Raw genomic sequence first — 26,646 nt, forward strand, 5'->3', positions numbered from 1 at the left:
GTGATGATGAGTCACCCAATGGTTGAACAAAGTTAAGTTATTATGCAAAATTGGTTATATGCAAGGATTGGTAAGCCGCTTAATGGTTGCAGAAAAGAAGATAGCATGGTTAAACCGGTGAGGTACGAGACAGATAATGTCAAGCCTGGATAAGTACTGGCAGTTTAAACAACTTATAAGGTAAGCCGGCTGGTATTTGGCGGGTTACAAAGTATTATTTGAGCCACTCATACAACAGTGGTCAAGCCGATGGTTACAAGATCTAGGGATTGGATAGAATTTCACTAAGTGCTAGGCAAACAAGTTTCATAGATTCAGCCTATAATTTCGAATCTACAGTCGTTACAGAAACAGGAGAAAATTACTAGCCCTAAAAACAGTGGACGAACCACAGGTGTGGGGAGTGAATTTCAACAGCAGCAAGTGGATCCATATTTGATAGCAGATATTAAAGAGGAGTAAGGTGTGACTTTAGCGTCGCGTTTTGGTCCTACTAAGGTGGCATGGTCGATGAACTATAGACAAGGGTGATGAATGCTGTTGAACACTAAAGAACTGCAGAAACCCTAATGCATATGTGAGGAAAAAGGAGATGGGTACTTGGAGATGCTGATGAACAGCGGAGGGGCGCCGCCATTTTCTGGTCGAGGTCAGGTTGATGCAGTCGACGGGGGCGGCAGAGCTCCGAAGGCGTCGGTCATCGTGTGGAAGAAGAAGAGGCAGAGGCATGGGTAAAAAGTGAAGAAGAGGACCCCTGTCCCTATTTATAAGGAGGTGAAAAGATGGCATGCGCGGGAATAAAGGAGGCAAAATTATTATGTTAAACGATGTGGGTGTCTCGATTCTCGGGAGGTCCATTAAGATAAAGATCCGTTGAGATATCCTGGGCTTTGTGCCGAATCAATGCACATGACGTCATGGCGGGTTACAATATTTCTGTTTATGTGATGTCATGGCGGGTTATATCGGTCTGATGAATATTCGACACTGATACATTCTGCTAAGTTAAATAGTGGAGATTGATATGAACAAGTTCAAATCAACTTGGGGCCTAATGTTGGGGATATAGCTCCTAGGTGTGACCCGCCCAGGAGGGGCCGGGTTACACCGTTGGCGGCTCAACATGAAGAAGGTCCAAGGAGGCCCAAGGAGAAGTACGAAGACGGCGGCTCTTGGAGGCAGGCCTAGTAAAGGCCCAAGACCTAGGCATGTGAACTACCGTATGAAGACTTGTTCTGTAAGGTAGGATTAGTTAGAAACCGAGTTGGACACGCTGTGTGAGCCGGCCAGGACTCTGTAAGCCTCGGGGTCTCTACCTATGTATATAAAGGTGAGACCTGGCGGCAGGTTAACTCAAGAAACAAGCAATCGAGATCTAGGTCAAGCGTATTCGCTCCCTTGTAATCGAAACTCAAGCAATACAATTAGAAGCAGGACGTAGGCCTTTACCTCGTTGTGAGGGGTCGACCCTGGGTAAACTCTCTGTGTCCTTTGTCCCGTTCAACCCCTTCAAGGTAACCTAGTTGCGATGGCTTCACACCTAAGTCCTTTCATTAGGGCATCTGCCATGATAAATCCACGACAGAGAGCAACCTATATTGAGGATCCATAGAATGTAGCAAGATGATATGATATGACAATAAGCATCAAACATGAGAAGCATGCATTCAAAAGATCCAAAGTACATATTGTAAATAAGCGATAATAGACATATCTAGTAAGATCATCACCTAAAGCATGGGTACAAAATGCATCCAAAAGTCATGAGTGTGCAAAGATATATGCAATACAAACAAACACTCAATTCTCAACATCTTACAAATCCACCAAATAATCAAAGTAAATAGTAACCAACAAGGAAGTAAGGATGCCAAAGAGGGATATGCACTTTATCATGTTCGTGTATATGTCTCTTATGTGATCGATAATCATCAAGATGTGCATTCACAAAGAGAACTGCACATGCAAAATAGTCACTAAAAGATAAGAACATGATATCCATGAGTGAATCCATTACTATACAATTTTAATCTTAGCATGGACGCTTTGGTACATAGAACATGGGACAAGATACATGGCACAAATCGATACAATTTGTATAACAATTGAATTACAGTGTAAGAGAGCACTAACCACGAGCAAATAAAGTGATTTTGCAATTTCATTTGCATGCTAGACAACTTCGAGGAATGGTTATGTGATGGATTGCTTGATTGGCATATTTGGTATAAATTAATCATGAACATGATTTTATAGATCCCCATGATAGGCTTCTTCACAAATGTTTCAAATATGCAACTAGGAGGTTTATGCTCTTGCAAGAAACATAACTTCCATAAATACAATCCATAGCATGATGCAATCTTTACAAGGTTGACTCCATTTATATATATGCATTAAGTAAATAAATGTTACCAAGATAGCATCGGTATGAAGTATTATATCTATAAATCATCTAAACTTGGTTCTAATTTTCTCAGGGTGTCACCACCTTCTACATGAATAAGCTAAGCTTACAATGCTTCTCCAATGAGCCTAAAACACATTTAACTATAACCTAGTCCCCAAACATATTGGGTCCGGAGTAGTTAGTGCAACTACCATACATAGGGTAAGCTCTGAAATCTGTGCATTTGGAAGTGAACTTGAATTTCATGCACATCTTAGCCATTAGAATGAGTTAATATTATTAAAGCTTGCAATAAGATCTTGGATCTGAAAATAAAATGTAGTACGAGCAAACAAATCTGGTCAATACAAACTTTCCATCTACAGAACACCATTTGTAGTGAGTACACCTCCTAACCTTAGTTGGCAGCCAATCATCTCATCAAACTAATTCTATAGAAAATAGGACATAGCACAATGAAAAACATATTTTAAAGGGAGAAGCAAGGACCAAAACAAAGAAATTGCCTGAGCAGATAGCAGACTAAAAACTGGGCATATTCAGAACTGAAGCAAAGCACATTTTAAACTTACTAGTAAAAGTGCCCCTGCATTGCACCGGGTTGGATTGTCGATTTTTGGATCATGGATTTTGTATTTGGAAAGTCCGCCCTCATGTCCTCCGTCGACATCTACTTTAGCTCCACACCGCCATCGAAGTGCAACTAGACATAGAAACTTTCATACAGATGGAGTGAAACTCCACAGAGATTGGTCATATATATACTCACCGCAAAACCATCATTAGAACCTTACTTATTTAATCTTTGCAAACAACACAAAGCAATTGTGTATACCAACCAATGGGACACCATTATGATAATGAAGACTGCCCAGCCTGTCTGAAAGAACAATTTATATGCACACCAAGTTAAGAACAACATCAACATGGCTCCGTTAGCAGCATGAAACGGTCGAACATGTGAAAAAAGATTTACAATATCTTCCTAATTTATCCAAGAACTTTGCAAACTAACCATATTAGTCTATCAAAAATAGCACAATGCAAGTGACGATGGTTGTAGTTGCATACGTAGAGTAAAAACCATAAAGCCTACGTTTGAAAATCCCCTAGGTCCAAGCACAGACGACATATAATACAGTTACTCATTTCTTAAAGCTAATACAATTAAATCTTGAGCATGAACTTGCATCTTTGAAATGCATCAGTTTACAAACTGACCAAGTAAAGCAAATAAAAAAATAATGTATGTATGCATCTTTCAAATCAGAACTGGAGTTTAGCAGACTCCAAAACTTATAAATTATCGCGTGCTTCTTCATGTTGCGAGACATAGAATATTTTTCTGTTAGTCCTAACTTCTCAAGAAACATATGGACTGAGTTATCCCGTGAAAGCAGATACTTAAAAGCATGAAGCATGTGAACACCTATATGCAGCAAAGTGTGTCCCAAAGCCTGGACAGAGCATTAGTTTTGGTCACTATGTGTAATGCAAAATAATCAATTCAATCGAAGTGGTCACGTTAAAAAAAATCTAGATTCAAAGAGGCGAACAATCATCCAAAGAAAATGTGGAGTCAAACTCTGCAGCGATGGCTCTTACAGTGTGCTCCCTTGATTTGCGTATGCCTTCACTTACCTACAGTATTCATTGTTTCTCCATTAATCAATCATGTAATTACCAACAGATCAATACAAAGCGATCATATCAGAGATGTACCTGAGTTTGGATGTCAACTATTAAGTTTCTACTAATATGCATCTCCTACTTTTAAGATATGAAATGCAACTTTATTTGCCATGTTTTTAGCAATTTCAGATCATTCTTCCCTTCTACTCCAATGGATTGATGACATCATCTGAACCATTTAAAAATGAAACGAACTTACTGAAAATCTGTAGCCTTATTGCTGTATAAAAGAACATTGTAATTCAAATCTTGTATAGCTCTAAATTCTGATTACCATAGATAATCATACAGTCTATTGTCATAAATCTAAGAAATATTCAGAACCTACACATCTTAATTCTGAGAGGCGGAAAGAGGTAGATATACCATGAAGCTAATCTGAGGCTTATAGCGTGTGTAATAAATAAATAACACACAACATCCAAATCCTCTCCATGAGTAACATCAACTAATGTCATTGGCTAACACTCGGTCAATAAATATTAGCTCAGGTAAAACGGAAAAAAATTGCTAAGGCCTCACGTAAACATCAGTGTGAGCTGTCCTCAGAGTGACCTTATTGTCCGGTTTTTTACTCTCTGATGGAAGGAACGCATCCCAAATGAAATAATTTTGTGGTGTGCCCCTTCAGGAGATGCAAATCAGACCTCCTTCCCTAGTTCCCTTCATTTGGCTCATAATCCAGTGAAGAGTATTGTTGCCAATATAGACCTAAAAACTATTTTTATTTTAGAGAAGGGAATTTAGGATAAGCATTAGCTGCCTCCATAGTGGATGCAGGAGTGTAGTTCATCCACTCCGCAACCTCTCCGACGAAGACCCCTGCCTAATCTGCTTCAAATTTCCGTCCGTACACAATCTGTCAACCATATTTAGATTGACAATTGATTCACAAATTATTCTTGAAAATACGTGGCATTAGTTCAAACCGAGGGGATTCAAGAAAAACACCGATCCATTCTTGTTATTTTTTAGTGGAACACCCTTTTCATTAACTTAGCACTTTTAAGAGCTGCAGTACTTGTAGAGTGAGTGGATCCCATAATACTGGACACTGGACTATTTAAATCCGTAGCACGAAAAGTTCTAGCGCGGCATAAAAAAATCCTCTCCCCTGACTGGAAAAATGCCTGTCGTCAATGACGTGTTGTTCCTAAATCATCGAGTTGTTTCCATTTTGTTTCTTTTATGTTCAACTTCTTGCAGAGTCGTGCTGCCTCATTGACATCTGATTCCTGCGGTGCTTGTTTTTTAGACCTGCAGATCTTAACTAAATGGTTGCAACTTGCAAGAACATTACTGAATCTCAAGTATGAATGAGCTGGTCCCTTACGCTTCATATATCTCCAACCAACCAAGTACACATAACTGAAGCCTGCCGACTCTATGACCATGATACTGATGCTCCATACACAAATTTCACTCGCAACCCCGTGATCAATCATGAAGAGACCACAGAATAATTCCACTTAAGTATAGTCACAAGTCTGGACCATGGAGTGTGTGTTCTCCACGGATAGCCCAAGGACTGAATTAAACAGACAAAACAGAAGCGTTCTTATCATTCAGTCAATCAATAGTACTGTTGTCAATTTTTACCAGATGTGGCGGCCATACCCTGAGGTGTTGATGACATATTGACATTGTTCGCGCCTCCTTGATCGGCCACGAGGGGAGATAACCAAGGCCGGCCTCTGTCGATTGCAGCCTGGAGGGCCAGGTAAGGGGAAGCCCGGGACTCGGCGTCTGCGTCCATGGTGGTGCACAACTTGTGTGGCGGTGTATGGCACGCTTGGCCCAGAGCTACGTCCACCCCGCCGGTGAGCGCAGGGGCGCTCCCCGCCAAGGATCCAGCAACCCGACCAATGAGTCGAGCTTGCACGGAGAGGGAGGCGGGGAACGGGTTATGCGTGGTGGATCACGACGGGCTCGCTTTTAAGGAACTGTCCACGCGCCCGTGGTGGATTGTTTCAAAGAGTGACCTCGGAGGGAGAGCACGGCGACGGATCAGCACGAGCGAGGATCTTGGGGCGTGGTGGCTTGACGGTGGCCAACCGAGCGTCACGGGAGGAAGAAGGAGAAGATTAGGGACAAATGAAGAGGGGAAGGAGGACAGGGAGGCGGATGACCGGAGAAGAAGACCGGTCTCGGGCTATGGATGGCCGGAGAAGAAGACCGGCCGCCGGCGGTGGCGCCATGCCCGTGCGAATCGAGCAGAGCACACATCAAAGGGAAGGAGACCCATGTGTTTACCAATTAGCCACTCTAGAAATGACTGTGGGTCGAATAAACCAAAGCACAGGGTCTTTTTTTGTGAAAATGGAAGTTTTCTCATAATCCATTTAAAAAGGGATTGTGGGCTTCAGTTACCAAAAAGTACAAGGAAACTTTTGCAAAAATGTCATGTCGGTGAACGGGCAGAAGGGATTGGTACTTTATTATCAGGTAAAGATAGAGACTATAATATGGTTTGATGTTTAAAATTATTAGAATGAGTTAATGGTATTAAAAACTCACACATAAATCTTTCCCCTGAAAATAAATAGTAATATGTTAACATATCGGGTCAAATAAAAACTTTTCGCATATACAACAATATGTAGCCGATATATCTCATGACATCTACAAGGGGGGCCCTCTGTTAATGGATTAATCACCGAGGTTTAATTCAAGGAAATCATCCAAGACAGAATTACAGGGTTATATTACCAAATAATATATAAGAGGTAAAAATTAAAGGGATGAGATCAAATTAAAGAAAGGCAAATTTCAAACAAACACTCGATAATTCATTGATTAGCAAATCCAACTCATTCTACATTTTTGCATAGGGAAACATAACTCCATATTTTTGTTGACAAATGAAGAAACCAAACCAGACTAAGAAAGTCTTGGTGGCGATCTAATACACGGTGAATCTGGTAACGGCCTTGGTTCCCTCGGAGACGGCGTGCTTGGCAAGCTCGCCTGGAAAGACAAGGCGCACGGCAGTCTGGATCTCCCGAGAGGTGATGGTGGGCTTCTTGTTGTAGCGTGCGAGCTTTGCCGACTCTCCGGCGAGCTTCTCGAAGATGTCGTTGATGATGGAGTTGATGATGGACATTGATTTGGAGGAGATACCCATGTTCGGGTCAATCTGCTTGAGCACCTTGAAGATGTAGATCTTGTACGTCTCGTTGCTCTTCTTGGCCTTCTTCTTGCTAGTCTCGCCCTCCTTCCCGGGCACGCGCTTCTCCACCTTGGGCTTCTTCTCGGCCTTGGGTGCCATGGTGGTTTCTAGGAGGAGAGGCGAGAGACTGGATTGGCGGCGCAAAGGTGGGAGATTTGCGTTTAGGGTTTGAGGTGTGGGTTTGAGGGGACGGGCGGCTAGGAATATATAGGCGTGCGCGAAGGGCGTGATTGGTGGAGAGGGCTGGGGTTCGGATCGTTGAGGTGGCAGGGTGTGGGGTGTTGGATTTGATGGACCATCGGATTTGGGTGCGCGGATGGGGTGGATCTGTGTGGGTAGGTGTAACCTTGTGGTTTTGTGGTGAGTTTACGCGGTAACCGAAAATTTGGGATGTGGAATTCGAGCGGGAAGGTCTATTTTGGGTGCTTTGTGATGGATTGGAGTGCGAAGGGGGGGGCTGTGTGGTGATTTGGATTTGCTGGGGATTTTTAAGTGGAATTGGGATTGGGTAAAGGGTGTGTATTCAGTATTTTTCCGTTTGATTCTATTCGGTTTATTCGGTTTTTGGTTTTTATGGTTTTATACATAGACACGACTCGGTTCCTACAATAACCATTTAATTTTGCCTCGGTTTTGATAATAACCAAAGTTGACGTGAACTTTTGAACAACAAATAAATTTTAGTCACATGATTCAGTTTATGTATGTAGGTTAGAGTTTTCTTGTGAGAACTGCACGAGGGCGGCGGGGTGCCGACTTTTGTTGGGTTTTGAGGGTTTTAGGATATGGAGCGGTGGGAATATCACCATAGGCTAACTTTCTGCAACATGGCCCTTGTTGCAATTCTACGGAGCGCAAGAGAGGGTTTGTTGCATACAGGTAAACAAAGTCAACCTAGCGTCTTACATGCCCCCGATCGGATCGAAAGCAACGTACCCCACATTGCATTATTCCATCTGGCCAGTCGCCAGGAGCGTCGTCACCAGCGAGCCGTGCGTCCGCTGCTGTGCCCCTTCCCTTCCTCCTCCACCTCTCTTCTCCTCGCATTTGCAGGCAACCACAAACGCTAGGTGCCGCAACCGACAATGGGACGTCACCAGATCTGGCCAGACACGACCACTGACGATGCACCATCGCTGAATCTGGCAAGGCACAACCACCCAGGACGTGTCGTCGTCGGATCATCTCACCCTGCGGCGTCGCGACCACCATGGAAGCCGTCACGGCCGGCTCCGGTCGTCATTGCCATGCGCCCTACCTCCCTTGCAGCCTTGTCACCCTGCAACAGGGGTCATGTTGCAATTGCAACATAACTCTTGTTGCAATCTCGATGGACACAATCGTGAGCTACAGTATTTTTTTGCAACATTTTTTTTGCAACAAGGCTTTTGTTTCAAGATATATTTCTGCAACAAGGGTCTTCTTGCCATCATGAGCTCAGGTTGAATGGTTGGCGACCCACCCGGTCCTTTTAAAAGATCAGCCAGCGAACGAGCACTCCCCTTTTTTATAGGAGTTAAAGGTTTTGAGAGGTGCTTAACCCCTTAAAAGGAAGCGAAACGATGTCCCTCAGTCAACTAATTACTTCACACACATCGATCGTCACCACAGTCATCTGATCCAAGTTTTATCGGGCGGCCGTTAGCACATGCCCGATGTCACATACGTCTTGCAGTACGACTCATGTTGCAGACTGGCCAAGCATAACATGGGGTCTGTTGTGGACAGGTCGACTAGAGAGAGAGAGGGGGGGGGGAGGGAGGGAGGGAGAGAGAGAGAGAGAGGCGCTGACGATGGGCTTTGCTGCACGACTCGTGTCAGACAGTCTGAGCGCAACATGACTTGTGTCACAATGGTGAAAAATGCTTAGGAACTAACATAGTTCATGTTGCAACCCACCGAGCACAACACGACCCATCTTGCGTCTAGATGGGGGACAAATGCAGGAACTTAATGCAGTCACAATACATATCAGGTTGCATTGATAAAAAAACGCTTCAGTACAAAGCACAACACGTCTCATGTTACAAACCCCCGAACACAAATGCTTCACTCATGTTACAAACCCCGAGCGCAAAACGTTGTTCAAGCGCAACGCGCCTCATGTCACAAACCTCCGAGCGCAACATGAGCCGTGTTGCCAACGGCTGGAGACACGGCCTGTTGACGCGATGGGTACGACACGACCGTTGTCCACACTATTCAACAACTGTCTCGTAGTGCTCGCATTTATTCTAAATTTATTTTAGGATATTCGGCAATACACTTTCAGTGAGAAGAGACATTCCCGTAAACTATAAGGCGCCTACGGTGACTTTAGGGTTGTTTGATTCTAAGCCACAACTTGTCACACTTTGCCACACCTCAATTTAGGCTAGTTTGACCAAGTTATGTGTGTGTTTGGTTCTTGTCACAACTAAGGCAGGCTTTTCTTTGTTAGCAGTAGGAGGATCTATAGCCGGACTTGGCAAATCCGGCCCCTCAAACGCCCACAGACGCGCCCGGGCGCGTCCACGGGCATTGACCGGGCACTCCTCAAAAAATGTAATCCACATACGGACACCTCAATTACCATATCTCAAATCCATACAAACTCATGCAATTAAGTCGACGCACGCCCATCGTCCGGCTACTCCATCACATTACACTAAACATGCCATCGGACTACCCAAATTTGGCATGTTTGGCTATGGTGGACTTCATCCACGGCTGCCCTTACCCTTCCTCGCGTCCTTGTCGTCCTTCTCGCGGAAATACCGGTCGAAGACACAGTACGGATTGAGCCGGATATGTTCGTTGCTGGAGCTATCCACGGCGTCGCTATCCTTATTCGGCGGCAGTCCGGCCATGACACGGACCGCCCGATTCTGCTCTCGGCGAGGGCGCGCGTGTTTCTCCACTGCCATTTCTTTACAATGCGGGCGTGGATGGCTTCCTCCTCTGCGGCTGCCCACGCCGCTGCATCAGCCGCCTCCGTTGCCGCCATTTCCGCCGCGATACAGGCCTCGGCGGCCCTTATGCTCTCCTTCCCACGGCGGGCTACTCGTTCCCAGTGGGACTCATACTTTGCCCGACCGATGATGGGGAAGTTGTTGGGGAACGCGGTATTTCAAAAAAATTCCTACGATCACGCAAGATCTATCTAGGAGATGCATAGCAACGAGAGGGGAGAGTGTGTCTACGTACCCTCGTAGACCGAAAGCGGAAGCGTTGAGTAACGCGGTTGATGTAGTCGAACGTCTTCACGATCCAACCGATCAAGTAGTGAATGCACGGCACCTCCTCGATCTGCACACGTTCAGCTCGGTGACGTCCCTCAAACTCTAGATCCAGCTGAGGCCGAGGGAGAGTTTCGCCAGCACAACTGCGTGTTGACGGTGATGATGAAGTTACCAACGTAGGGCTTCGCCTAAGCACTACGACAATATGACCGAAGTGGAAATCTGTGGATGGGGGCACCGCACACGGCTAAGAAATCAACTTGTGTGTCTATGGGGTGCCCCCCTCCCCCGTATATAAAGGAGGGGAGGAGGAGGAGGGCCGGCCTCAAGGGGCGTGCCCAAGGGGGGATTCCTACTCCTAGTAGGAGTAGGTTTCCCCTTTCCTAGTCCAAGTGGGAGAAGAAGGAATGAGAGGGAGAGGGAGAAGGAAAGAGGGGGGGCGCCCTCTCCTAGTCCAATTCGGACCAGCCCATGGGGGGCGCGCTGCCTCCCCTTGTGGCCCTTCTCTCCTTTCCACTAAAGCCCAATAAGGCCCAATACTTCCCCCGGTGAATTCCCGTAACTCCCCGGTTCTCCGAAAAATACCCGAATCACTCAGAACCTTTTCGATGTCCGAATATAGCCTTCCAATATATGAATATTTACCTCTCAACCATTTCGAGACTCCTCGTCATGTCCGTGATCTCATCCGGGACTCCGAACAAACTTCGGTCATCAAATCACATAACTCATAATACAAATCGTCATCGAACGTTAAGCGTGCAGACCCTACGGGTTCGAGAACTATGTAGACATGACCGAGACACATCTCCAGTCAATAACCAATAGCGGAACCTGGATGCTCATATTGGCTCCTACATATTCTACGAAGATCTTTATCGGTCAAACCGCATAACAGCATACGTTGTTCCTTTGTCATCGGTATGTTACTTGCCCAAGATTCGATTGTCGGTATCATCATACCTAGTTCAATCTCGTCACCGGCAAGTCTCTTTACTCGTTCCGTAATGCATCATCCCGTGACTAACTCATTAGTCACATTGCTTGCAAGGCTCATAGTGATGTGCATTACCGAGAGGGCCTAGAGATACCTCTCCAATACACGGAGTGACAAATCCTAATCTCGATCTATGCCAACTCAACAAACACCATCGGAGACACCTGTAGAGCATCTTTATAATCACCCAGTTATGTTGTGACGTTTGATAGCACACTAAGTGTTCCTCTAGTATTCGGGAGTTGCATAATCTCATAGTTATAGGAACATGTATAAGTCATGAAGAAAGCAATAGCAATAAACTAAACGATCATAGTGCTAAGCTAACGGATGGGTCTTGTCCATCACATCATTCTCTAATGATGTGATCCCGTTTATCAAATGACAACACGTGTCTATGGTTAGGAAACTTAACCATCTTTGATTAACGACCTAGTCTAGTAGATGCTTATTAGGGACACTGTGTTTTGTCTATGTATTCACACATGTACTAAGTTTCTGGTTAATACAATTCTAGCATGAATAATAAACATGTATCATGATATAAGGAAATATAAATTACAACTTTATTATTGCCTCTGGGCATATTTCCTTTAGTCTCCCACTTGCACTAGAGTCAATAATCTAGTTCACATCGTCATGTGATTTAACACCAATAGTTCACATCTTTATGTGATTAGTTCACATCTCTATGTGACTAATATCCAAAGGGTTTACTAGAGTCAATAATCTAGTTCACATCGCTATGTGATTAACACCCAAAGAGTGATCATGTTTTGCTTGTGAGAGAAGTTTAGTCAAGGGTCTGCTATATTCAGAGCCGTATGTATTTTGCAAATTTTCTATGTCTACAATGCTCTGCATAGAGCTACTCTAGCTAATTGCTCCCACTTTCAATATGTATCTAGATCGAGACTTAGAGTCATCTAGATCCGTGTAAAAAGCTTGCGTCGACGTAACTCTTTACGATGAACTCTTTTATCACCTCCATAACCGAGAAATATTTCCTTAGTCCTCTAAGGATAATTTTGACCGCTGTCCAGTGATCTACTCCTAGATCGCTATTGTACTCCCTTGCCAAAATCATGCTAAGGTATACAATAGGTCTGGTACACAGCATAGTATACTTTGTAGAACCTATGACTGAGGCATAGGGGAATGACTTTTCATTCTCTTTATATTTTCTGCCGTGGCCGGGTTTTGAGTCTTTACTCAATTTCACACCTTACAACTCAGGCAAGAACTTCTTCTTTGACTCATCCATTTTGAACTCCTTCAAAATCTTATCAAGGTATGTACTCATCGAAAGTCTTATCAAGCGTCTTGATCTATCTTTATAGATCTTCATGCCTAAGTAGCTTTACAGGTAATTCTTTCATTGAAGAACTCCTTTCAAATTCTCCTTTATGCAATTCTACATCATTTCCGATCAACAATATGTCATTCACATATACTTATCAGAAAGGCTATAGTGCTCACACTCACTTTCTTGTAAATACAGGCTTTACTGAAAGTCTGTATAAAACTATATGCTTTGTTCAACTCATCAAAGCGTATATTCCAACTCCGAGATGCTTGCACCAGTCCATAGATGGATCGCTGGAGCTTGCACATTTTGTTAACACCTTTAGGATTGACAAAACCTTCTGGTTGCATCATATACAACTCTTTTTTAATAAATCCATTAAGGAATGTAGTTTTGATATCCATTTGCCAGATTTCATAAAATGCGGCAACTGCTAACATGATTCAGATAGACTTTTAAGCATTGATATGAGTGAGAAAATTTCATCGTAGTCAACACCTTGAACTTGTCGAAAACCTTTTGCGACAATTTGAGCTTTCTAGATATTAACACTACTATCCGCGTCCATCTTCCTCTTGAAGATCCATTTATTCTGAATGGCCCACTGACCATCGGGCAAGTCAATCAAAGTCCATACTTTGTTCTTATACATGGATCCCATCTCAGATTTCATGGCCTTAAGCCATTTCGCGGAATCTGGGCTCATCATCGCTTTCTCATAGTTCGTAGGTTCATCACGGTCCAGTAACATGACTTCCAGAACAGGATTACCGTACCACTCTAGTGCAGAACGTACTCTGATTGACCTACGAGGTTCGGTAGTAAATTGATCTGAAGTTTCATGATCATCATCATTAACTTCCTCACTAATTGGTGTAGGCATCACTGGAACTGATTTCGGTGATGAGCTACTTTCCAATTCGAGAGAAGGTACAATTACCTCATCAAGTTCTACTTTCCTCCCACTCACTTCTTTCGAGAGAAACTCCTTCTCTAGAAATAATCCACTTTTAGCAACAAAGATCTTTCCTTCGGATCTGTGATAGAAGGTGTACCCAACAGTTACTTTTGGGTATCCTATGAAGACGCACTTCTCCGATTTGGGTTTGAGATTATCAGGTTGAAACTTTTTCACATAAGCATCGCAACCCCAAACTTTAAGAAACGACAGCTTAAGTTTCTTGCTAAACCACAGTTCATAGGATGTCATCTCAATGGATTTTTAGATGGTGCCCTATTTAACGTGAATGCAGCTGTCTCTAATGTATAACCCCAAAATGATAGTGGTAAATCGGTAAGAGACATCATAGATTGCACCATATCTAATAAAGTACGGTTATGACGTTCGGACACACCATTATGCTGTGGTGTTCCAGGTGACATGAGTTGCGAAACTATTCAACATTGTTTCAACTGACGGCCAAACTCGTAATTCAAATATTTCGTCTCCGCAATCAGATTGTAGAAACTTTATTTTCTTGTTACGTTGATTCTCCACTTCACTCTGAAATTCTTTGAACTTTTCAAACGTTTCAGATTTGTGTTTCATTAAGTAGATTACTCATATCTGCTCAAATCATCTGTGAAGGTCGAAAAATAACGATACCCGCCGCGAGCCTCAACACTCATCGGACCGCATACATCGGTATGTATTATTTCTAATAGGTCAGTGGCTCGCTCCATTGTTCCGGAGAACGGAGTCTTAGTCATCTTGCCCATGAGGCATGGTTCGCAAGCATCAAATGATTCATAATCAAGTGATTCCAAAAGTCCGTCCGCATGGAGTTTCTTCATGCGCTTTACACCAATATGACCTAAACGGCAGTGCCACAAGTATGTTGCACTATCATTATCAACTTTGCATCTTTTGGCATCAATTTTATAAATATGTGTATCACTACGATCAAGATTCAATAAACCATTTATATTAAGTGTATGACCATAAAAGGTTTTATTCATGTAAACAGAACAACAATTATTCTTTGACTTAAATGAATAACCGTATTGCAATAAACATGATTCAATCATATTCATGCTCAACGCAAACACCAAATAACGTTTATTTTAGGTTCAACACTAATTCCGAAGGTAAAAAGGAGTGTGCGATGGTGATCTTATCAACCTTGGAATTATTTCCAACACACATCGCCACCTTGTCCTTAACTAGTCTCTGTTCATTTTGCAACTCCTGTTTCGAGTTACTAATCATAGCAACTGAACCAGTATCAAATACCCAGGGGTTACTATGAACACTAGTAAAGTACACATCAATAACATGTATATCGTATATACTTTTGTTCACTTTGCCATCCTTCTTATCCGCCAAGTATTTGGGGCAGTTCCGCTTCCTAGTGACCCCTTTGCAGTAGAAGCACTCAGTTTCACGCTTGGGGTCTAGCTTTGGGCTTCTTCATGGGAGTGGCAACTTGCTTGCCATTCTTCTTGAAGTTCCCTTTCTTTCCCTTGCCCTTTTACTTGAAACTAGTGGTCTTGTCAACCATCAACATTTGATGCTTTTCTTGATTTCTACATTCGTTGCATCACGAAGAGCTCAGGAATCGTTTTTGTCATCCCTTGCATGTCATAGTTCATCACGAAGTTCTAGTAACTTGGTGATAGTGACTAGAGAATTCTATCAATCATTATCTTATCTGGAAGATTAACTCCCACTTTATTTAAGCGATTGTAGTACTCAGACATTCTGAGCACATGCTCACTGGTTGAGCTATTCTCCTCCATTTTATAGGCAAAGTACTTGTCAGAGGTCTCATACCTCTCGACTCGGGCATGAGTCTGAAATACCAATTTCAGCTCTTGGAACATCTTATATGCTCCATGGCGTTCAAAACATTTTTGAAGTCCCGGTTCTAAGCCGTAAAGCATGGCGCACTAAACTATCAAGTAGTCATCATACCGAGCTTGCCAAACGTTCATAATGTCTACATATGCTCCTTCAATAGGTCCCTCACCTAGCAGTGCATAAAGGACATAATTCTTCTGTGCAGCGATGAGGATAATCCTCAGATCATGGAGCTAGTACGCATCATAGCTACTAACATCTTTCAACATAGTTTTCTCTAGGAACATATCATAAATTAAACAGGGAAGCTATACGCGAGCAATTGATCTACAACATAGATATGCAAATACTATCAGGACTAAGTTCATGATAAATTTAAGTTCAATTAAGCATATTACTTAAGAACTCCCACTTAGATAGACATCCCTCTAATCATCTAAGTGATCACGTGATCCATATCAACTAAAGCATGTCCGATCATCATGTGAGATGGAGTAGTTTTCAATGGTGAACATCACTATGTTGATCATATCTACTATATGATTCACGTTCGACCTTTTCGTCTCAGTGTTCCGAGGCCATATCTGCATATGCTAGGATCGTCAAGTTTAACCCGAGTATTCTGCACGTGCAAAACTGGCTTGCACCCGTTGTATGTGAACTTAGAGCTTATCACACCCGATCATCACGTGGTGTCTCAGCATGAAGAACTGTCGCAACGGTTCATACTCAGGGAGAACACTTATACCTTGAAATTTTAGTAAGGGGTCATCTCATAATGCTACTGTCGTACTAAGCAAAATAAGATGCATAAAAGATAAACATCACATGCAATCAAAAATATGTGACATGATATGGCCATTATCATCTTGTGCCTTTGATCTCCATCTCCAAAGTACCTTCATGATCTCCATCGTCACCGACATGACACCATGATCTCCATCATCTTGATCTCTATCAACGTGTCGTCACATGGTCGTCTCGCCAACTATTGCTTTTGCAACTATTGCTATCGCATAGCGATGAAGTAAAGCAATTGTATGGCGCTTGCATCTTATGCAATAAAGAGTCAACCATAAGGCTCCTGCTAGTTGCCGATAACTTCAACAAAACATGATCATATCATACAACAATTTATATCTCACGTCTTGACCATATCACATCACAACATGCTCTGCAGAAACAAGTTAGACGTCCTCTATTTTGTTGTTGCAAGTTTTACGTGGCTGCTACGGGCTTTAGCAAGAACCGTTCTTACCTACGCATCAAAACCACAATGTGGTATAGTGATTGCTTTTTGATCTTCAGAAAGAACCCAGTTCATTGAATCCAATTCAACTAAAATTGGAGAAACAGACATCCGGCAGTCACCTGTGTGTAAAGCATGTCGGTAGAACCAGTCTCATGAACGCGGTCATGTAATGTCGGTTCGGACCGCTTCATCCAACAATACCGCCGAATCAAGAAACAACTAGTGACGGCAAGCAATATGTATATACCCACACCCACAACTCCTTTGTGTTCTACTCGTGCATATAACATATACGCATAGATCTGGCTCTGATGCCACTGTTGGGGAACACAGCATTTCAAAAAAATTCCTACGATCACGCAAGATCTATCTAGGAGATGCATAGCAATGAGAAGGGAGAGTGTGTCTGCATACCCTCGTAGACCGAAAGCGGAAGCGTTGAGTAACGTGGTTGATGTAGTCGAACGTCTTCGCGATCCAACCGATCAAGTACCGAACGCACGACACCTCCGCGGTCTGCACACGTTCAGCTCGGTGACGTCCCTCGAACTCTAGATCCAGCTGAGGCCGAGGGAGAGTTTCGCCAGCACGACGGCGTGTTGACGGTGATGATGAAGTTACCAATGTAGGGCTTCGCCTAAGCACTACAACAATATGACCGAGGTGGAAATCTGTGGAGGGGGGCACCGCACACGGCTAAGAAATCAACTTGTGTGTCTATGGGGTGCCCCCTCCCCCGTATATAATGGAGGGGAGGAGGAGGAGGGCCGGCCTCAAGGGGCGCGCCCAAAGGGGGGATTCCTAGTCCTAGTAGGAGTAGGTTTCCCCTTTCCTAGTCCAAGTAAGAAAGAAGGAAGGAGAGGGAGAGGGAGAAGGAAAGAGGGGGGCGCCGCCCCCTCCTAGTCCAATTCGGACCAGCCCATGGGGGGCGGGCTGCCTCCCCTTGTGGCCCTTCTCTCCTTTCCACTAAAGCCCAATAAGGCACAATACTTCTCTCGGTGAATTCCCGTAACTCTACGGTTCTCCGAAAAATACCCGAATCACTCGGAACCTTCCCGATGTCCGAATATAGCCTTCCAACATATGAATCTTTACCTCTCGACCATTTCAAGACTCCTCGTCATGTCTGTGATCTCATCCGGGACTCCGAACAAACTTCGATCATCAAATCACATAACTCATAATACAAATCGTCATCGAACGTTAAGCGTGCGGACCCTACGGGTTCGAGAACTATGTAGACATGACCGAGACACATCTCCAGTCAATAACCAATAGCGGAACCTGGATGCTCATATTGTCTCCTACATATTCTACGAAGATCTTTATCGGTCGAACCTCATAACAACATACGTTGTTTCCTTTGTCATCGGTATGTTACTTGCCCGAGATTCGATCGTCGGTATCATCATACCTAGTTCAATCTCATCACTAGCAAGTCTCTTTACTTGTTCTGTAATGCATCATCCCGTGACTAACTCATTAGTCACATTGCTTGCAAGGCTCATAGTGATGTGCATTACCGAGAAGGCCCAGGGATACCTCTCTGATACACGGAGTGACAAATCCTAATCTCGATCTATGCCAACTCAACAAACATCATCGGAGACACCTGTAGAGCATCTTTATAATCACCCAGTTACGTTGTGACGTTTGATAGCACACTAAGTGTTCCTTCGGTATTCGGGAGTTGCATAATCTCATAGTTATAGGAACATGTATAAGTCATGAAGAAAGCAATAGCAATAAACTAAACGATCATAGTGCTAAGCTAACGGATGGGTCTTGTCCGTCACATCGTTCTCTAATGATGTGATCCCGTTTATCAAATGACAACAGATGTTTATGGTTAGGAAACTTAACCATCTTTGATTAACGAGCTAGTCTAGTAGAGGCTTATTAGGGACATTGTGTTTTGTCTATGTATTCACACATGTACTAAGTTTCTGCTTAATACAATTCTAGCATGAATAATAAACATTTATCATGATATAAGGAAATATAAATAACAACTTTATTATTGCCTCTAGGGCATATTTCCTTTAGAAGGACAGGTGTTCCGGCCGGGACCGCGAGGATCCGGCACCAGAGGACCCAAGTGCGCGGTGAGCCGACGCTATGGCGTCGCAGCGGACGGATTCGTCCGTCGGCCGAGCGATGTCCTCCCGGGAGCGGTGGAGTACAATGTGGACTGCCATTGCCTCCTCCAACCCACACGACTGACACACCAATCGACGGATCCGGACTGGTCGGAGTCCGATTCGCGGCCTGCCATAGCGGAGAAGACCGGAAACCGCCGGAGGTGAGCTCGGGTGAGGGAGGGGAGTGGAGTGAAGTGGCTAGGGTTTGCTTCGGTGAAAGGATGGGGACAAAAATAAGTGGGGTTGGGTGGGCCAGCATGGGTCGGGTCCGACGGGCGGGCCCGGGCGCGTCCGTGCGCCCCATATTCGCCCCATATTTGGGCTGAATATGAGGGGTGCCGGTCAGCCCGGACGTTTGAGGCGCGTTTGAGGCGTCCGTCTAAGTCGAAAAAACATGACCGTTAGTGATCGGGCAGCCCGTCCGAGCATATGAGGCGGGTTTGAAACGTCCGGTTGTAGATGCTATAAGCCTCACATCTCATGGATACAAAAGGTGTGGTAAGATTTCTTTAGACAAGCCAAAGTGTGGCTAAAAATTTAAGCAACTCAAATAAGGCAAGTATGACAAAATAATGTGGTAAGGATAATCACAATCCAAGCAGGCACTCTATAAAATCTTAAGATAACATGTCGATTTAGTCTTTTGAAGATGCATATGTGCGTTGATAGGGATGAGTGCATGCACAACACCTAAATCGAAGACGCATGTGTGTGCTGATAGGGATGAGTGGACGCCTAGCGCCCTGAAAAGAAATCAAAGAAAATCTTTTAAGGAGTTATAAGCGCTTTTTAGAGTTCTATTAGACACGTCTTAAGACTTCCCCGCAGGGAGCGCGGCGTTTCGCGGGGAGGACCTTTTCTCCGCCGCCGTTGCTTCCCCCCTCGCTCGGATCGCGGCGCCGGCACGCGCGAGGTCGGCGGTGGATCACCGCCGGCGCGCTTCCAGCGAGGTCGACCCCGAGTGCTCCAGCAGCCCGTGTGATCGTCCACGTCGTCGCCGGCTTACCCCGATGGATCGCCGGTACGCGTTGTTCCATCTCCTCCCCCCCCCCCCCCCCCCCCCCCCCACCCCCCCATGGTCCATCCCTCCATGCACACGGCCAAGACCCCACCCATTGGCAGATGATCCCCGCCCGCCAAGGTTCGCTCTACGTAACCGAGATCTGATCTTTCGTAGTCTGACGACGACTTGATCCTTTTCAATCGATCAACCATTTGGGGAGCAGGGAGCCCCTAGGCCAGATCTGCTGGAATTTTTCGTCTGCTTAGCTCACCTCTCAGGCTTAGCAAATACAGTACTCTGTACAATTTTGTAACCGAGCTGGTCTTAGAGTTTGTGACATGGAATGCTTTGTCTTGTTTGGTGTCCGCGGTTGCTTTCCTGCCTCGTTCCCTCTCGATTAGGACTGAAACCTGTGAATCATGGGACATCTCTGAACGAGGCATCAGAGTCAGGAACCTAGTCTTACCTGATTGGTGCCTCCCGGCTGACCTTAGACACAGTTCGCTGGTTCCCCCTCAGCACAGCAGTCACCCTAGAGTCAGGATTGTGATTGAATTGCCTTATCTGCTATGGTTGCTGTTAGTATGGAGTGAAATCAGAACTAGATGTTTCTGTTTATTATGATGTGCATACACCTGACCTGAACACAATCAAGATGGTCTTGTCTTGCGTGTGCCTCACATTTTCTTTTCACTTGTTCCTAAAATGTACCATTAGGGCACTCACAATGCACTGCATCTTAAACTGTATACTGTTGCTTTTAATAGAGGTATTGATGCATCTTTCTCAATGGGTTATATCTTTGTGCGTGCTGTATTTAGAAGCTTCTGTTTTGTTGCATATAATCAGTAGTAACATTTTATTCTTGTGGCCAACTTGTGGAGCATGGAAAATACAAGAGATAGGTTGAACTACTGCCAAGTTTGCTAATACACAGTTCTGTGCAATAAACAATAGAAACAAACGATTGGCAGGCACAACATCTCACCGGCGGTTCATTGAACACTCATTTGCATAGAGAAAAAAGCTTACTGCTGAATAAACAGAAGCAAACAGGCACTGCATTCAAATCCCACATTTGTACTGTCATTACGGTGAGGAACATGTAACCTGTAAAGCAAAAGACAGGTACTACAGAGTGCCGAGATTACCTCTACTATTGTTATACACTGCATTATATCACTCAAGGGTAGTATCACATAAGCTTGCTTAGTGTTTGCCCGAAAGCTGCTCCATGTCTCTGACTCTCCCAACCGGACCTGAACAAAAGTAACACCTTAAACTGAGCACGCAGCAAGTGATGATGATGTTGCCTTCCCTGGAGACAGCCAATGGCGAAGGAACCCGTGGCCGGTGTTGCCGCAGGCCGTGCAGATTCGGTGGAGGAGTGACCTCCGATGCCAGAGTAGGTAGCTGTCTGAGGGCAGTGGCGGTGTCTCCCTGTCGGTTAGTGCAACAGGAAGAAACTAGGCAGAGAACAATCACTGAATTTGTAAGGGAACATGGGCAAGGTTAGAGGAAGAAATATGACAAACAGGGACTTCATTTTGGAGGCAGAGGCGTGGTGGATCCGTTCAGCACTAAAGTGACCTACATATGCATTGGTTTTCCATTTTAGTCGTATATTTTGTAAGACACAGGTACCCTGTCTCTCTTCTTTACCTTCCACATCAGATTCAATCCTATGTGGCATCATCAAGATATTCCTGATGGTGGAGCATTGGAAGTGCTCTTAGACTGCAGTTTCTAGATAGAGAAGTCTGTGTACAGTGTAATAGTGTTAGTAAAGCCGTCATTTAGGGGTTAATAATAAATCACTCATAACTGTATATGTTACACATTTGGGAAATCTGCCGTGCTTTCGTTTCCCCCGTGAACATGTCTTAGGGTTCACTTTACAACCCTCTGTTTTGGTTCGAGTTTCACCCCCAAACTCCAAAAGCTGTTTGCAATAACAACCTTCACAGGATTTAACCGGTTCTATAGATGTATGAATCAGAGTGTGCTTCCCCTGCTGATAATTTGATGCTAGTTCTGATTTGCCATACCTTTGTTTCAGTCTGATGTTACTGATACTAGTTATGTGTGTGCCTTACTAGTTATGTATGCCTTAACCTTATCTTTTGTGTCTGGTGCCCTGCCATCTTTGAAGTTAGGACATGGATGTAGGTGCCCCTATGTATCAAAAATTGTGTATTGAAACCAAGAATGGTCATATAGCGAAGTGGATATCGCGTTAGATTCCGAATCTATAGGTCGTGGGTTCGAATCCCACTATGATCAATTTGCCTTGGGTTTTTTGTAGAGGAAATTTCGTCCTGGCTCTTGTTTTTGTTTCTTGTGTTTTTCAGCAGACAGTGACGTAGTGGCAGCGCCCACAAGGTATTCAAGGTTCTTGTGAACATGATTGGTCCCAAGACCCCAGCTTCCTGCCAAGAGGATTGTCACAGAGTGCAGAATTTTGACAGTGATCATGCCTCCCTGTCTAACCAGTTTTACCCCCGAATGGCTTATCCATTTCCGTCATGTAACCCTCTGGTGAATGTTGCTGTAATTTGTCCTACTTGTCGGGGATGGGACCATTCCATCCAAGGGAAGACTTGGTTGGCAATGGCCATCATTATCCAGAACATGTGGTGAAGGTGTTGTTTGTTTATGAAGTCGTAGTTCAGTTGGTTTTGTGTATTGTTATGCAAATAGATTGGAATTGGTTTTAACGAAGTTAAGTTAGCATTTCCGTAAAGAAGTTGTATGTAACGTAGATTGTCTCTGAATCAACTTTGTTCCCAAAAAAAATAGCTGATGCGTTGCAGTTTGATTGTAACTCTGATTAATGATCAATAAAGCTCCTCAAGTCTCAACAAAATAAAAATAAAAGTCATTGGTCTTAGCCAGATTTTGCTGTTTTTTTCTTATGAAAACAATGTTTGGAACAAAGATGTACCATGGCTTGCTCTAAGCATTTTGGCCAAGTTTCATTCTGATTGAAAGAAAGTGATTAGTCGATGATTCTATGAAAACAATGTTTGGAACAAAGATGTACCATGGCTTGCTCTAAGTATTTTGGCCAAGTTTCATTCTGATTGAAAGAAAGTGATTAGTCGATGATTCAACCATATACCGTTCTGATTTCCATATACACTGATGGGAAATCAAGCGCAGCTTTGTTGCCCATGGGGAGAAAAATTGAAGGATCCTTTTGGTAGAGAGCTCATCTTAAGCTAATTCCACTGTACAAGGAAGTGGCAACATGTCAAGTGGGCTCTGGGCAGACAGTGATCTTTTGGAAGGACAACTGGACACTGGAGTGGTCAATCTCTGGCTGTGCAATACCCTGAGCTCCACTCCTTTGCCATCAAGGACAAATATTACTTTGGCAGAAATGTCCACTCAGCAAGAATTGTCAAATCAATTCCACAGACCACTCTCCAATCAGGCCTTGACACAGTTCAACATGCTGGCTGCCACTATGAACCAACTTAATCTCTCTGCAGCATCTGACAGTTGGTCTAAGTCAAGGACTACTCCAAGAAAATGTATATGCACCTTATGGGCATGCCTAACTCTCACTGTTTTTTCAAACAGCTCTGGAAATGTGCAGGAAGAATTAAACACATTTTTTTCTTTTGGCTGGCTTTATATGACAGAGTGAACACAAGAGGACTGCTCAAACAAAAATCGTTCTTCGTCAGCTCATATAACCATGTCTTGTGCAATGATAACTGTGAGGAAACCATCCATCATTTACTTTGGGACTGCGATTTTGCACAACAATGCTGCTTTTCAATCTCCCCAAGCAGAACAGAGGAATTTTTCTTTGATGAAGTTCTGCTCCTCAACCACACATTACCCAAGGAATTGCCATGGACATCACTGCCCTAGGATGCTGGAACATGGATGCAGAGGAATGTGAAATTTTTCAAAAATGAAGTGCCAAGCCCTCTTCCTAGAAGTTTGAGCTCATACAATCTGCTAGTGGATTGGTTCCACGATTTGACTAGTAGAACTCTGAACTTTAGCTTTTCATGTTAGAAAAAGCTACTAGCATTGGGCAGATGCAGATTTCTATCTGCTTGTAAATTTTAACTTTGTACATATTTTATTTAAACTGAAAATACTGTAGAACTGTTTCAGGTTCAAAATAATAATAACCATGTGTGTAGCAATTTCGATACAGGCGTGTACTACTGCTCCATTAACTTCGAATGAGGTAATTGTACCGTCACTGGACCATTTCTTTTTTTGGGGTTCACCAATGCAGTGGAACTATTTTATTTCCAGACGAGAACACACCACTCCCATTCCCATACACATATACTCCGTACGTCCGACTCTGGAGGAGTTCAACAATTAGCTGACCAGGCAGGTGTCCGTTTATATCAGGTTCGTTAAAGAATTATGGTAAGTAGCAGCTCTCCAAAGTTTCTCAATATTTGATAGCCGAAGCCACACAATTACAACAACCAGACCCTTAGAAATATGCGTTGCGTTTTCAGAGTCAAAACCAAGACCTCCACAGGAGACAGGCTAATGGAAAATATACAGGGGAGAAGTGAAATTGCTAGTGTCGGATGGACATTTGGAGATCGACAGCAAAACCCTCCACACCTGAAATGGCATGGCTAACTTCCCCAGTACTCCCACTTTATTCAGAGCATTTCCTGGGATTTCCGTACAGCGCGCCTGACCTTCTTCTTGAACTCATCCTGCTTCTCTCTCCAGTCCTTCTGCACAAGAAACATCCATTAGGAAGTGCAAAAGGGTACTATAGCGATAACTTTCCATTCAGCAAAAAGACAGCTCAAATTACAAATATTGCAAGGTTAGCATAAGACAGTGAAGAGCTGGCTGCAAGAGTATCTCATGGAACCTTTAGGCCTAGTTTGGTAGCAAGGGATCACCCCAGGATCCCCGTCATTTGCCTGGGTGGGAAGAGCACGAGTTAATTTAGCCCCGGTCTTTACGCAGGCCCGACCCACCCCAATTCCCTGGCTAGGAAACCCTTGCCTCATCACTCCGGAAAAGTTCTCCCCGTCCTTCTGACGACGCGCCACTGCCCGCGACGCGAAGTTCTGGTGTCCTCCACCTCACAACCTGCTCTGCTGCGGCTAGGAAATAAGACGCTACACGCTAGCATCCGCTTCTCTCTCCCAAATGGTCACACAATTTTCCGCGGGGCTTATAAGAATATTCCACCCAGGTCGTCTTTTCCCTGGAAATAGCTACCAGGTCTTAAGGGTTCTAGGTAACCTCAACAGGATGGTGTTGATGATAATATTAACAATGATTTCTCAAAAAGAATTAAGAACAAGTCCAGTTACATTCTGGGTTCGCTTAGATGCATAGTTAGGTTAGCTATATGTCTTCTGGCTGCATGTCTTGCTGAATAGCACTGGTGAGATCCATGATTCTTATTTTAGTTGCATGTGCCATTTTTTTGGATACTTAACATACCCAGTTGACTAGTAGAAATTTATCATAGCTCTAGTTCGTCTCTTAGGCTCAGCTCTATCTTAAGAGATAATAAACAAAATCTCTAGTTAAAACCGCATTGTCGTCTTTCTTGACCGGCTATGTCCTAGATCCGTTCATCCCCAAACCGCATTGTCGTCTTTTCTTTCTTGATCAGCTATATCCTAGATCCATTCATCCCCAACCAGTACCCTCCATCACCAAGCAGCCTGCTACTTCAAGCCATTGCTGTCTGGTCTCTTTACAATGGATATTACGTAATGTGACCTAACATGCACAACAATTAACTTCCTTAGAACTGTCAGCACAGAATATTCAGCATTGGCGAGTAACAGCAACTGTAATTGCTTCTTTTTTACAATATATCAATAGATAGCAGCACCCGCTGCACCTTAAAGATCATTGAACTCATGAAAACAAGGGGATGGGATGATTTGTCATCTAGACAAATCACCAGGAAAATGAAATTTTCTTGGGAATTATTAAAGTTAACTTACAGCTGCTTCAATATTTGCCGGTGATTCATCATTTGGACTAGAAAGCATCGAAATGATGCTTAATACTATACTCTCAACCTGCAAATGGAGACCAAAGTTTAAATTAACAACTATTATAAGCATACACAAACATTGGCATGTGTCTGCTAACTATTCACCTTCAGATCAGAAACTAAAAAGGAAACGGAAAATCTGGTCAAGAGGAGCACTCCAATCAAGTGGAAAATACTCAATGTTGAGCTCATAATTAACCCAAAGAAATATATATGCTTGAGAGGAGAACTGTGAAACATGTACCGCATTTCAAAGTGCCATCGTAGGAGTGTAATTAATAAGATGACCATCTCTTTCTGATGATGGATTCAAAAGCATGTATAAAAATCAAGTGCTCTGGTATTTTTCAAGCATTTATAACAATCAGCATATGAAGTGTGAGCATTTTCAGAAGATGGTGTTCATTCATACAACAAGAAAACAGAATCCTATAAGACCAAAACAGTCAAAGCCTCTTCATGTTTTTCAACCTTCATTAAATGAACCAACTAAACTGATACGAAATTGAGACTGTCAACGCTCATACGTAGACAATGATGTAGTACTCTAACCATAGACATGACAACACTTTAGCCCAATGATTATAACACCGTATTTGAGCATCTTTCTTATTAAAAGGACAAACAAAAAGG

At 43.7% G+C, this 26,646-nt stretch overlaps 1 protein-coding gene, 1 long non-coding RNA gene and 1 other non-coding gene across 3 annotated transcripts; 1 reads left to right on the forward strand and 2 right to left on the reverse strand.

The window, feature by feature from the left end:
• Window positions 1-6,873: 6,873 nt before the first annotated feature.
• Window positions 6,874-7,431, reverse strand: LOC123058767 (histone H2B.6). Its single transcript, NM_001426753.1, has one exon. The coding sequence runs from the start codon at window positions 7,368-7,370 to the stop codon at window positions 7,005-7,007; it is 366 nt and encodes a 121-aa protein (NP_001413682.1). The 5' UTR covers window positions 7,371-7,431; the 3' UTR covers window positions 6,874-7,004.
• Window positions 7,432-22,201: 14,770 nt separating this feature from the next.
• On the forward strand, window positions 22,202-22,274 carry TRNAR-CCG (transfer RNA arginine (anticodon CCG)). Its single transcript has one exon. It is a non-coding gene; the product is annotated as a tRNA-Arg (tRNA).
• A 2,113-nt stretch (window positions 22,275-24,387) lies between these two features.
• Window positions 24,388-26,640, reverse strand: LOC123062536 (uncharacterized). Its single transcript, XR_006429731.1, has 2 exons — window positions 25,961-26,640; window positions 24,388-24,718 (listed from the first exon to the last, which is right to left on the reverse strand). It is a non-coding gene; the product is annotated as an uncharacterized lncRNA (long non-coding RNA).
• Between the last annotated feature and the right edge of the window lie 6 nt (window positions 26,641-26,646).

This window comes from Triticum aestivum, chromosome 3A (genome assembly GCF_018294505.1).
Source record: "Triticum aestivum cultivar Chinese Spring chromosome 3A, IWGSC CS RefSeq v2.1, whole genome shotgun sequence".
Lineage (NCBI taxonomy): Eukaryota > Viridiplantae > Streptophyta > Magnoliopsida > Poales > Poaceae > Triticum > Triticum aestivum.

What these genes read in the sequence shown, in the direction of transcription:
- LOC123058767 (NM_001426753.1), bottom strand. Translation starts at nt 7,370, where the DNA reads ATGGCACCCAAGGCCGAGAAGAAGCCCAAGGTGGAGAAGCGCGTGCCC.